Source organism: Trachinotus anak, unplaced genomic scaffold (assembly GCF_046630095.1).
Source record: "Trachinotus anak isolate AG129_WGS33_773 ecotype Australia unplaced genomic scaffold, CSIRO_AGI_Tana_v1 ptg000004l, whole genome shotgun sequence".
Classification (NCBI taxonomy): Eukaryota; Metazoa; Chordata; class Actinopteri; order Carangiformes; family Carangidae; genus Trachinotus; species Trachinotus anak.
In genome coordinates, this window is record NW_027273855.1 from 2,411,702 (window position 1) to 2,426,315 (window position 14,614).

The 14,614-nt window shown below is 40.7% G+C and overlaps 1 protein-coding gene across 2 annotated transcripts in view; it reads right to left on the reverse strand.

The window, feature by feature from the left end:
- Positions 1-937: 937 nt before the first annotated feature.
- Positions 938-14,614, reverse strand: part of mgll (monoglyceride lipase) — a 43,623-nt gene continuing 29,946 nt past the window's right edge. For both annotated transcript variants that reach the window (XM_071475251.1, XM_071475250.1), the window contains 4 exons: positions 13,823-13,933; positions 13,380-13,469; positions 10,478-10,693; positions 938-8,694 (listed from right to left, as the gene is read on the reverse strand). In XM_071475251.1, coding sequence (XP_071331352.1) covers positions 8,563-8,694; positions 10,478-10,693; positions 13,380-13,469; positions 13,823-13,933 — 549 coding nt within the window. In that variant the 3' untranslated portion in view covers positions 938-8,562. The remainder of the gene's footprint in view (positions 8,695-10,477; positions 10,694-13,379; positions 13,470-13,822; positions 13,934-14,614) is intronic.

Consider the following 14,614-nt stretch of genomic DNA (forward strand, 5'->3'; position numbering starts at 1 on the left):
AAAAGTTTGAGGCCCAAAACCAAGTGTCAGCCAGATCTTTGGTTCATTCATGCTTTGCCTGTGTGTGCATGGGCCTGGAAACACAGCTCTTGCACTACGTTCATAGACCCAGGCTGTCTGCGATGGCTTCTGTGATGCAACACCGCCACCTACTGGCTGATATGTGCGTTTTTTAAATCCCCCTAACCAACTCAACCGCTGGGATCATTTCAGTTGTTCAGGTGATTATTTTCCTGAATTGCTCTTTAGTTTTACTCATGAAACACCACAGAAACCAGGTCGAACACATCCAGCTGTCTGCTGACCTGTGTCACACTCCCACTGTATTACAGGAAGGAAACTGACTTTTCAGACTTCATTACCTCCATCATGGTGGTTATGTTTCACTGCATCTGTTTATTTGTTTGCAGGATTTTGCAAAAAAGTTACTGAACCAATTTGCTTGCACCTTTTGGAGGGATGGGGCAGGTATCCAGTTTTGGTGCAGATCTGAACCATCTACTATAATTTTGAATTTTTTTCTATGAAGTCTGGTGTATGTTGTGTTGGTGGTCTGCACTCCCTGAGTGCCCTTCTACTTCCACCTGCAATGGGAGGTGAGTCATTGAGAGGCTGACATGCATCCAGTGATTGATCCTAAAAATGAATAGTTTCATCAATAATACAACTAATGAATACTAAAATTATTTTCTGTATATTGTATAAATCAAGGTGAAAACACAACAACAGGCCATGTGTTGCACAGAGTGTGTTTTCATCTGTTTATCACTACACAGACTGGACTGAATTCCCCCCCAAGCAAATTCCTCACACGCTGCACTTCCCTCTCGTACAGTGTTTACCCACAAATCTACTTTAATAATAAACTGAACAATGAAGCCAAGTGAGAACTGGACCCATCGTGAGGAGAAGATGTGAAAGGATTTGAGTCAGGCTGTGGGGTTAAACAGTCATATAGTTTATTCTGTCAGAGAGTATAGACATTATGAACATTCTAGTAACAAGCAGTTTGACTTTCAGTGATTCAGAAGTGTTTCCATTATTACATTTTACTGTATATACATCTTATATACAATATTTTGTCACACTTTAATCAAATTGTCTAATGCTGCTACTCAACATATTATGCAATGACTACAATAAATCAGTGAAAAGTGAACTGAGGTTATGAAGATTCCATCATTAGTATGATGATTTTTGTACAATTGTACAATTTGGGGCACTACTGTCTTTTTTTTCACTTGCTGGTTGAGTATCAGCACTGGACTGTCCATATCAAGTGTCGTACAGTATTTAGCAAACTGTTAAAGCAAACAACACATTACTTTACAAGGAAGACTCAAGAATGTGATGTGCCAACATTATCTTTCTGTGGTCCATTATGTGCTGCCCGAAAACACCAACCTCCATGTTGTGATTAATGATATTTTAGGCCAATGAAAAAACAGAGCCTTCTTTGCATCATCACACTTATACTGTATGTCTTGCTGGAATGAGCATTGCTTTTCTTCACAACTCCTATGATTCATCTCCCCAGGTTTTTACATCACATGACTGAGTTTTCCTCGACAGCTGATTGAAAATCCTTAGGTTACAATGCTTTAAAAAAGTTCCCAGACAATTAAGATAGCGATGTTTACCAGTAACTAAGACTAAGTTTGTTTATTCATGAACAGTGTCACATGACAACAGTACAGAGTAACTATGCAGTGCAAGTCATGTCAGACCATGTTAAAGTTTGTCTCCAGTTCTGCTGACTGTGAATCTTTGAATGCTGTCGTTTTGTAAAGTTTTTGCTTGAACTGAATATCAACCTTGAAAACAGAATTTCAAGGCTGTTACTTGACATGTTGAATTCATCTATTTTATGTATTTTCATGTAACTTCAAACACTTCTAGGTTGACTCATAAAATTTTAAATGTATTGGCCCCCTTTACAAAAGCCGCCCAGCATTTAAACATGTACAAATAAGGACAAGGAGGAATAGGGAAAAGGAATGCAGCCCTTCAATACATAACAGTAAAAGTGATGGACTCACAAACCCACATCTGGTTCTTGTTTTTTTTTTTTTTGTTGTTGGAAATGAATGTCTCTGATGTAAAGTGTCGTGTTTCTTGACACACTAAAACAAAACAATTGTTTAAAGGAGCTGGGAGGTATTTAGGGCTGTAGCCAAGCCTAGAAAAATTCAGAAACAGTTTTTGACCTAAATCTGCACAGACCCCTGATTAGACTGACAGACAGACAGACAGACAGACAGACAGACAGGCAGGCAGACAGACAGACAGACAGACAGGCAGACAGGCAGACAGACAGACAGACAGACAGGCAGACAGACAGACAGACAGGCAGACAGACAGACAGACAGACAGACAGACAGACAGGCAGACAGACAGACAGACAGGCAGGCAGACAGACAGACAGACAGACAGGCAGACAGGCAGACAGACAGACAGACAGACAGACAGACAGACAGGCAGACAGGCAGACAGACAGACAGACAGGCAGACAGGCAGACAGACAGACAGGCAGACAGGCAGACAGACAGGCAGACAGACAGACAGGCAGACAGACAGACAGACAGACAGGCAGACAGGCAGGCAGACAGACAGACAGGCAGACAGACAGACAGGCAGACAGACAGGCAGACAGACAGGCAGACAGACAGACAGACAGGCAGACAGACAGACAGGCAGACAGACAGAATTACTGAAGCAGAAATAGAAACAGATGTGACGACAGACAAGTAACAGAGAGTAACAGAGACGCACATCTGCTTAATGCAGCTCTGCACAATTCATCTCTATCAAAACACACACGCAGACACACACATACACAAAGTCATGGTCTCACACACATGAAAACATGCTCACATTCATCATAGTGATAAGGCACAAACAACACTGGACCACATTCCAAGAATAGACATACATACAATACATCAATACATATTTTCATAAAGATCTCAAATTAATCCGAGGCTTTGTTTTTTTTTGGAGCTGCTGTTAGGAGAAAATCTGATACCTGCAATTTAGTCTTCAAACATGTTTTGAACAAACTGTCTTTGTTATGACAAGATTTTATGAATGGAGAAAACTACAAGTCTGATGTTGTTTTTTAAGCAGAGATACTTCAGAATTAAGGTTAAACTAAGTTCCTGTAAAGCAAATTTGGGAAAAAAGTTAAAAGATCTTCCCAAACCTGTAGCCATAACATCCTGGTTGCTGAGGTCTTGTTACAAAATAAAACCATGAGATGGTTCAAACATTCTACGTTTTCAACACAACAGTAACTTATACACACAGTAGTAAAATACTCTCTACGCAAAATCGTATCAGAAACATTTCCATTCATTTTTGGGACTGCTGATCACACATACATACAACCTTGACCCAGCTTCCATCACAAACTGTTATGAATCTTCATGTGGTGGAGCATCAACAGTAAAAATTACATGACTGGTTTATGGTATAAAAAGTGCCTTGTCGTGGTGCGTACTCAATATATAGTAGCCTGTACTTAAAATTAATTCCTATAAATACTCTAGACAAGATAAATAAAGATCTTGATTTTTTAGTTTCCATCAAGTGTTGTATACAGTGTTTTACAATTATGAAAAAACAGAAACAGGAAGATTTGAATAAGGGTTTGTTTCAAAATGCAATATCAACCATTTGAAAGCTTAAGTTTTCTGTGGAAGAAATTATTACACTCGAACAGCCTGAAACATCTATATTTTATCGATATGACGATGAAGTTATTTTTTCATGCATTTCTAGCATTTTGGAGAAAACCCTCTTCAATTCCTGCTGCTCACTTGAGCACTGACTTCATTCATGCAAACTCTGCACTGGACCTTTCCAGTGCAGTTGAATCTCTGGCCTGCATCATATATAACAGCTCTTTATTTAGAAACAGTCATAAAGTCGAGATTTTAAAAAAACAAAACAAAAACAAAAAAAACATCGGCCCCTTTGACGAACTGACAGGGCAATTGAATTTGACTTTATTAGAAAAGCCTGATTAGATTCAGTGGTTTCCTGCCCTCGTTATTTTCTCTCCCTTACCATATATAGAACCTCTGTCCTAAATAAGAAAGGATATAACAGTCAAGTGAATTATTACCTATTAACAGAGCACTGCATCTGTACATGGCTATCTCTCAGTATGGCGAACCTGCATACGAATCATGCTTGTGTAGGTGTGTATGCCAGTAGAAAAGGATATTGGCATGGACACAGGAGGCTGACATGGCTTTACAAGATTTAAGGATTGTGTCGGGAATTGCACACCTTTAAGACCGGAGAGTAGGAATGAAGTACAGTGAAAATGTGGTCCTTCATTTTCCCACCTCTTTTTAATCAAGACAAGGAATAGATGTGGGGAGAAATTTTGGCCTCAAAATCTCCTTTGCTTAATTGGAAGTCGTGAGTTTTCAGTACAAACAGCCGACAGGCCTGATTTGAATCCGGTGAGTGTGTGCAGCTCTTATTATTCACTGTGAACTGATGATGTTAATTGTTTGCTCCTTTATCTCGGTGCAAACACAAAAGGGAATCCTCCAAGCGGCAAAAGAACAACCAGCCCTGAAAGGATGCTGTACATCCTACACTATTAACCAATACACAGTTTTCACAGGTTGATTTTGCTGGGGAAGAAAAAAAGCTGCTACCATGGTTACTGACAGCTTCTCTCCTGTCTTTCTCTCTCTCTCTCTTCTCCTCTCACTCCATCTCCATCGCTCTCTGCGCCCATAGTCAACGACAGCAGTAATATGCACTTGTGTAGTCTGACAAGTAGAGCTTTTGAAATGTACTGTTCCATAGGATCCTGTGAGGTTAAATCCACTGTGTCGATGCAGTGCAGCAGGGGTGCTATTACGAGTATGAATACAAATGGGACTGTGTAGCCTTTTTGTGTGCCGTGCCTGCTGCAGCCCAATCAGGAGTAGATTGTGTTTGAAGTGCTTGTGATATAAACCCCTGCAGTTCTGGTTGAGGTGAAGGATCTGACTCCCACTGGGACTGAGGATTACATTACATCTCCCTCTATGTCTGCACCGATGGCAGTGTTACCTGATATTTGGTCTTTGGTAAAATGTCTTCTGATGTTCTGATGCCTGGGAAAAACAGAAGTGGATGCACTCCAGAACTCTCATCTGTTTTTTTTTGTGGTTTTTTTTGCCACTTTTCTTTTCAAATTAGTTCCGAGGCTTTTATTTATTTTTTACAGCATCTGATGTCTTATTTCATACATTTTCCTGCCTGTAAAGCACTTTGATTTGCATTTGTGTAGGGAAATGTACAATATAATATTGCATTGCCTCACTTTTCCTGCTGTTCTCAATTCTGTAATTGCATTGCAAGTTCTGAAACGCCCAAGATAATTAGAATAAAAAAGAGCAAAACACATCAGAGCTCAGAGGTGTCTGCAGAAATGTCAATGCTTTTCTGAGCTGAGTCAGTGGCAGGTTAAGTGATGTTTTCCCTGTTAAATGAGTGAGGGCTCATTTAAACTAGAATCACCTCCTTGCGGTTGTTTGCCTCCACCAACCAGTGAGGTTGCAGGAAATATTGTCACAATGTCCCCTTCCTGAGTTAAAGCGTTGAACAATGACCAAAGGTGTTTCTGCAGAACAGGACCTTTGACCACTAAATTCTAATCAGTTCATCATGGAGTGATCAAAAAGTGAATATTTGTGCCAGATCTGGATACAGTCCTGACTGTCATCAGTGCAGAGGAATAAAAAAATAACAAATGTAATTTAACCTGTTGCTGTTCTCATAACTGAGCACTAGGGGCAGTGTGTGTGGCCGACACGACAGTGTGTTTAATCTGTGGTACAACAAGGGGCTCTGTGATGGACAGAACAAAGAGCGCTGCTCATCACATCAACTAAAAAAAGAAGCGACCAGAGGCGGCGAAACAGGGTGACACGGGGTGAGACAGGGAGAGACGTGGGGTGAGAGAGAGCAAGAGTGAAGAGACAGAAAAAGAGAAAAAGAGACAGACAGAGCAGCAGACACGAAGCAAGAATTTCATCTCATTCTATCAGTCTTGTAGTGATCACCCTGGTTACTACACATGAAAGATGGTATAAAAAAATTCTGCCTCGCTGCCGGCCTGCTGCCGTGGTTACACGTGAGTAACGGTCACCGTGGATACCGCACTGTGCCTCCCCTGCACTCTCTGCATGGGTCCCTTTGAACTCTGAGTGATAAAGAAAAATCTAAAACACTGCTGTGACACAGTGGAGCTGCACACTGGATGTATTTTCTATAGGTCATGCACAATGTCTGAAGTCAACAGACACACTAAGTTGTGTGAACGTCTGATCTTACACATAAATTGCCACGAGGATGAAAATGTTTGATCCTTCTCCACGTTTGCCTTTGGGGGTGGATGAACTTTGAGACTCTCACGCCACTGAAACTTTCTCATGCTTGAGGAATAGATGGAAACAGCTTAACGTGTGCAGCAATACCTGCTAATTACAGTCTACCGACAAAAAAAAGATGACCTCAGTGCGTGTCTGTGTAGATTATAAATAACAGCTACCGAGAACATAGGCTTTTTTTGAAAACCTATTTTAAGCCAGGGTTGACCTCAAATACTGCAGACTGCTGCGCACACAACTGACAGGTTTAAACTATGAGAGCATAGAAAAGAAAAGGGAACATGTGAGCTTGACCACTGTCTTAGCCACTTTTACTGCAGGTGGGATTTAGAGGTTTGAAAGACACGAATCATGTTCGTAGTTATCAGACACAAAACATGTGTCCAGAATTTTAGAAATACTCAGGGTCATAGGTCCAAGTTTCCCCAATGTCTGACTAAAAATAAGCTAAAGTAAATATAAAAAATTAAATATATATATATGTATTTAAATTGTAATTGTACTCCTAGTAAAAACATAGAACACTTTAATGTCCTTAATGGTAGCGATGGCTCTGCAAGTATCTGTTATTTAAACTTGATTATCATAACATATGGTGTGTAGGTGCAGTCCTGAATGGTAGTTTCTTTTTCTGTTGAACATCCTGTTTTCCAAAAAAAAATAATGACTATGGTATTGTTCTAAGATAGAGGCTGGATTGTGGCCACCCATGCTTAGAAATGTGTGCGGACATATTATTTTAAGGTGGTTTGGATAAAAGTGCCAAATGGCAGATGCTATGTGAGCGAAGGAGATCTACTTTTGTCATTTGTCATTTTCCTGCTGGGCCAGAGTCGGCAGCCTGAGTTTAATCAAGTTACGGATTCAATGGTGAAGTAAACTGTGACCTTAAAAGTCAAAGGTCGCACAGAGGAGAGACCTTTTGGCCCCTTGACCTTTTGTGCTCTCCCTCTAATTCCCACCTGCAGAGAGAGAGAAAAAACAGCTTCACCTGTTTAGTTTGCCTCCTCTTTATTTCCCTTAACCATGCTCACCAAGAAATATTGGCAAGCATTGTGTTTACTGGTTGCTCAGTCACTAAATGGAGGTGGTGGGGCAGAAAATAAATAAAATATAATTTTATAGGTGGTAAAATATGCAAGATTTTATGCAAGAATCTTTTGCTGGGATCCATCACAAAATTCACTTAATTTGTAAAATGAATATAATTATCAGGACTGGTTTTGAAACTAGACTTTAGGCTGGATTTAGATGGATTACATTCATCTTCACATTTGGATGTGCTGTATACAGACAGACATATACAAGAGCTGCCTTTGTCAAAAGTGGTATTTTACGTCATTTGTAAAATAGTGCAATCGAGGAGGAGGGAGACGAGGCAGAGGAGATGGGCTGAGGTCGGATCATACAGAGAAGAGAAAACTAAGGAGAGTTTGAGGTCACAGCTTCTCCTGAGCTTCCAAATCTGATTCACTGACACCGTTTATCCCAAACCAAAGCGAAGACGCATTCAACCTGCCCTGAACCAACAGCAGCTCCAGAGGTGCTGTCCTCTAGCTGATCCTGACCTTTGACCTGTCTGTGAATGGAGGATGACCTAAAAAGGAAATGTCCCTGTGCAGATCAATAACATATTGCATTGCTAATTAAAAAAAAAAAAAAAAGAAGCTGTCCTGCATGTAGAAGAGTATCATGTATCATTATTGCACTTTGAACCCCAGCATGCTGTTGTTTAAACGTTACTTCTCTTGAACTGCACTTGAGTGAGGTCTAATGGAGACGATGACATGCTAATCAAAGTAGCCCACAGGCTGAAATAAATAGATGATTGTAAGTTTTGCAGGGAAGCTGACCACAGCTGCTGAGTATCTACAATAAGAAGTGATGTCTGACCCCATCATCCAATTTAAATCAGTGGGCTGATTGACAGGTACACAGGAGAGGGTGGTATGTTCTTTTTCATACAGTACAGGCCCAGAGGATAAAGTTAGTAAACTTGTCAGACTGAGAAAATAATGTCAGTCTATATGCCCCAATGTATTTCTCAGACTAGAGAGTGTAGTAGTATTGTTATGCCTGACAGACTACTGGAAAGTGAGCAGGCCTCTTGGGATGAGGTCGGCAGGTGCATCGGAGCGCTGACTGGGTTTTACAAGTTACCAGTCTACGAGACTTGCTGTTGTGGCGATGTCGTGGCGGGGAGGCGCTCGGTGATCCAGCTGGTCACCTCCTTCAGCACGGACTCAGCCACCTCTGGGAGGTCGTGGTGGAGGGCGTGGTAGCCTCCGTCATAGACCTGGAAAGACATTCAGAAGCGATAAGAGAGAGTCAGGGGCAGGATTGTTAAAGAAACAGTTTTCTTTTTTTTATCTAAATCTGCTTGATGAGATTACAGCGTGAGTCTTGTCCTCTTTAAAACACACTGCAGACCAGGGGCCAGATGCATAAATGATGCATACCCACAAAAACCATGCGTGCACCATTTCCTGCACATGAATTTGTATTGCTGAACACAGAACATGCGGTGAGACTGTGCACACCTCACCAATTCTTTTGACGATGTGTACACATGTTTTGTTTTTTTTTTAGAGCAGCCAAGTTAAATACAGTGAAGAGAAAATGTAAAATAAAGAGGAGACAGAGAATTTAACATAAAACAGCTTCATTCATTATTATCAGTACAGGTTTTAACGTTTACACAGCAAAAACTATTTGACAATTAATAAATGGAAATAATTGTGTTTGTAAGTTCAATGTTTCAAATGTTTATATCCTCATTATTTATTGTGAGACATTTTTTAAACTGTTTCCAGACTGTTTTAATATTCACTAATCACAGTTTGACGCCTGTCTGGAGCCTGATGAAGACTCTGGCCCTGACAGATGGAGTTCAGAGTAAAACAGGACTTCACAGTTGGAGTTATTGAACTGAAGTTTACTGATCAGCTCCTGTTTGTGATCCGACCAACAATCAGTGAAGTTGTGTTTTCTTTTCTGTCGTTCTTTTCTGTGCTGTGTCTGATAATTTGTGGCACAGACAGTGTTTCTGTATCCAAACTGATGGACTGAGGGAGCGCCTTCATCCATTTATTGTGGGAGTGGAAATTGAGGCTCGTGCACAAGCACCCAATTTCTCAATAAGTGAGATTTATAAGAAGAAATCATTCACACGTACGCTGTTATAATTCTGACTAAATGAATGCGTATGCATGTTTCTGCTTGAGTGCACTCACATATTCAGTCATAGTTTTAAGCATCGTGTTGTCAGGGGTCAAAGTTGAGACAAATTCATGCTATAACAGAAAATAAGGAGATGCTTTTCTGTGATTAACAGGCTTCCTGACTCCTTCTCTTTGTTGTGATTTGCAAAGCCCCAGACAGTTTTGTTATTTTGATCAGATGTGATAAAGCAGAGGCTGCACCTCATGAAAAAGAAGAACGTCCATTAAAATAAGAGGAATTCTTGTTAACGCTCTTCTCTCCTTTCACTTCTCTCACCTCTGGTTTTTTTGTCTCTGGTTTGCCCTCTTTTTAATGCCCACATGACAACAGAAGTGTGTGAACTTCCTTCTTTACAAACACACATCCTTCTGCAGAGGAGGAAGAATTCATAGCAGTTAAACAGACTCCAGTCTGTCTGTCAGTGAACACACCCTGTTTGTGCAATCTGAGAGCAAATGTTTTCTATGCTGATGTATCCAGTGAGATAAGATGAGTGTTGTATTGCACTGGGTTTTTCCAGAGCCAGGGGCCACAATAGACATTTTTAGACTACAGAGACTTGCAGTTTCTGTATCAAACAGCCACAAAGCATCAACTTGTCTGACCTCAACATGTAGCAACTTCCCAAACAATCAACTCATGTTTGTTTCTAAATGTCTGAGGCCGGTGTTGTGACACATTGTTTCATGTAACGAACAGTGAAAAAAAAAGGGAACAAAATGAAGCAGTGGCTACTTGATACGAGCTTGTGTCAATGTGATGTTTTCATTTCTTCAACTTTAAAACGAAACAACAAAACTGAATTAAAAAAAAAAAAATCAATCACATAAAATGAACTTTAAACAAACCGCCCCCACCTTTATTCTCTTGTCTGAGCTCGGAGCGTTCTCGTGCATCATCTTGGAGCCTCTGATGTCGCAGAGCTTGTCAGCGTCGCCGTGCAGGAGCAGGAAGGGCCAGCTGATGGACGGGATCTCCCTCTCAATGCGAGCCGCAGCCCCCATCAGCTGCATGCCAAACGACACCCGCATCCCGCCGTGGAAGTTCAGCTCATCGGCGTCATACGCCTCCACCTGGCCGGAGACAGAGGGACGGAAGAAACATGGGGACAAATGGACGATGCTTTAGTTTATCATGTCTTTTGATGGGGGGGCTGATTTAGAAGTTTTCCTGCAGCTCCTCTGTTTCTTTTATTTCACAGAATTTATTTTTTTTTATTACACAAAATCAACACAACTGGGAAAAAACATTCCTTTGAAACTGCTCAAGTTGATTCATCCTTCTACGATGACTGAAATTTGCTAATCTATTTATTTAAACCCCAAATTCCGCATTTCTTCTCATTTCTCTCTTAATGTAACCACAGCAACTACTGTACATTTTTGACATTTAGACAGCGGTGTCGTAACACCTGGATGTTTGCGTTAAGTGGCTATATTTAACAAGCAAAGTAAATCTTGAAGTTGAATCCAAATATGGAAGAAGAAGTGGCTCCATCGCAGAAAAGAGGAGAATCCTGGGAAAACCACACGAGTTGGCAAGTGTGAGTAAGTATGGTTAATAAATGGCTGTGGAAGGAGAGATAAAAATGAGTGAGAGAGATAGAAGGAATGAGTAGATGTGACACCGAGGCAGGAAGAGGATAGTTTACATGAGTTTAAATCAGAGATGCAGAGCAGAGGACACACCCTCTTCCTCCGACATCAAACATTAATACTTTCAAGTTCCATACGTGCCCTCACATAGGTCACACACCCACCCACATCTATTCATGTTGTGTGTAAATGCAGCTGACGGCCCACTCCGTCACAAGCGGCCTCTCTTTGGCCACATGTGCTGCTGCTTTGAATAATGCACGACTGAAATCTGAGCTGTGACACAACACGACTGGTTCAGCGACACCCAGAGACACTGTCTAACAAACTGAGCTGACATCATACTCACTGGATTAACTGCACTCTGCAGATCATCTTTAAGCCTTTGACATGTTTTCTTTTTTCCTTTCAGTTTTTCAGTTCTTACCTTTTCCTTCTCGTTCCACATCCCCATGTCCTGCCCTCATGTGTTTCCCGCCTCTGTGATTGTTTGACTAGCCCCTGATTTGTTGTACCTGTGTCTCCTGGTGTATTTAGTCTCTGTGCCAATCTCTCCTCGTCTTACTTATTGTGCGTGACTTCTTTGCCAGTTTTCTGACCTCCCCTTAGTCTAGCTGTTTGGGATTCGTCTGCCTGCTCCTGACTGACTTCCTGTGTACTGAAGCATTTTCCCCAGTAAAGACCTTGAAGATTTTCGTAACCTTGTCTTTGTCATTGACTCGTCATTTGAGTCATTGCCTTGTGGTTCCCAGTTATTTACAAAATAGTTCATATTTTAAATCATGTCTTGAAAATCACAGTAGTTTATAATTTATTTATCTTAAATCACACATTTTATTTTGGTTTGCTGGACCAATGGCTCCACATTGTACCGTGATGTCACCTATTAGCTTGTGAGCTGCTGTTTTGAAGCCTCCAGTTTGTAATTTGTCCGTCAACATCTTGGTTTTTTTGAAACCAGAAGAAACCATATTTGGAGGAGAAGGTGGAGCTGAGGAGGAGTGAGGGGTGGAGCTGACCTGCTCTGTCCTCTATCCTGATTGTCAGGCAGGTCGCTGTGTGTGGTGCAGTCTGTCAATCACACGGTAGCCCCGCCCTAATGCATCCCCTGCTTTATGCTCTATTTTCCTGTAAATGGACCATAATTTAAAAATGAACATCATGTTGTATTGAAGAAGACTTGAAACTAGAGACTGAGACATAAACTCATCAGGAAAATGTTTACTGAGGGAATAAATCAGTGAGAAGTAGAGACATTTTCCCATAGACTTCAATACACTCAGACTTCTTTTTACAACCAGCAGAGTTGCCCCCTGATGGTCATTAGATAAAATGAAGCTTTAAGGCTCTTCAGCACTGGCTTCACTTTTCAGACCCGGAGTCTACGTCCAGTTTTATAAACAGTCTGTGGTGGAAAGTTAATGATACACTTAGATGTTAAAGATTTATTCTTTGTAACACTGACTTACTTTTTATTGGATTCACTTGTCACACTTAATGCTTCTTCCTGTCTCTGTCAGGAACCTTTGTCATGTTGCGTCTTTTTCTGCTGTTAACTACTCTGACTTTTTCTTATTCACTGGATCTATTGTGTCTATTATTGTACCTGCAACAAGTGATGACATCATTTCCTCCAACAGGAAGCAGAGGTAGCAGGATGTGGGTGACTATTGGAAGCATGTATACACAACCACAACAGTGCAAATCATGTCCACAGATACAAATACGTGCAAACAGCAGTGTGCAGGCTGTGTGTATATTTGTCTCTTCTGTAGTTCAGCTTGAGGTTATACAAAAATGTGGGAGCAAAATACACACACACACACACAGACAGCCAAATACAGACTTAACTTACCTGTTTATATAATTACAGATAACACAATGCAAGCCACCCAGGGTATTATACACACACACACAAACTTGGCCAGACAACAAAACACTTGAGGTTGGAAAGGGTTCAAAGTATCTGTCGAGCAGTGGTCTTTCATCATGGGACTGTCCAAAGAGAAGTCGGCGCATGACTTCACACACATACTCATAAAACACACATGCAAATTTCCCCCTTGAGACCTTGTAATTTCTATTTACTATAGTTATACTTCAATCCCAGACAACAATACAGGTCAACCACCCACACACACGCCCACCAACAACTGTCTCTCACCTTTGTCTTGTCCCGTGAGACCCATTTAGACTCGATGGAGCCCAGAGTGAGGCTGGGCAGCATGTGGTTCAGGACTTTCGCCAGAAAAACCTGCAAACAGAGAAAAACAAAACTCTATATCTCTTTTTTTTTTTTTTTTTAATATCATTGTTACGTTGGTGATAAGTTAGGTTTTGACAGCTTCTGTTTTTTCAGTGTTTGGCCTTGAAATTTGCTCACACTGTATCTTTGATTCAGTAAGAGACGGCTAAGTGGTACTTACACTGATTCCTACCCTTGAAACACACAAAATAAAAGGTGTCAGTATTATACTCATCACCCGCGGGACACCTGAGTGGAGTAAGATGACTGACAATTAGGAAGGAGAGAGGAGAGGAGAAGAACGGAGAGGAGAGTGCAAAAGTGAGGAGAGAGATTGAGTGGGTGAAGTAATTATGTGATACCTTGAATGGTGTGGCTGAGTCTGGGTTCATCTGGACCATAGGTGCTATCAGAACCACTCCAGCAAAATCACTGGGCCTCTCACATGCTGTCAGGATGGAGATAGCTCCGCCCTGAGGGAGAAAAAAAAACAAACACAGAGGATACATTTGGTAAATAAATTTGAAATTGAATTGATGATGCATTTTTTCCAAATGAGAATCCATCTGATTTATGAAAGTTTTCACTTGTTTAAAACTTGTATTTTATTTATTCAGTATAAGATAATACATAGGTTTTATTTTACTCCCTCTAAGCCCCACAGGGTTTAATGACCAATAAGATCTGCTGGAAACAGGCAGAAATAGGAAAGTTTTTACATGCTCTTTGGGAGTGCAAACTTGTTTATCCATTTTGGGAAAAAGTAGTGGAATACATAAGGAAATTGGTGGGACTGAGGATACCTGACAAGACTATGCTTATTGGGGGATCAAACAGAATTGCCCAATATATCAAAATATGACTTTGCAGTGATATGAGTAGGCGTCATCACGGCTGCCAGAGGGATCCTCAGATTATGGAAAAGTATTTCCTCTGCGGATCTTCAGAAATGGATCGAGTCTATGTTAGAGATAGTTTCATATGAAAACGTTAGCTGAAGTCAGTGATGACGATGAAAACTTTAAGAGGTCCTGTGAATGATTTGGTTGCTAAATATTTATTTTAGTTGTTTTAAATATGATAAATATGACAAAGATGATAATACTGACTGTCTGTGTATATTTAAAGAAATAAATAAAAACCTTAATAACAAA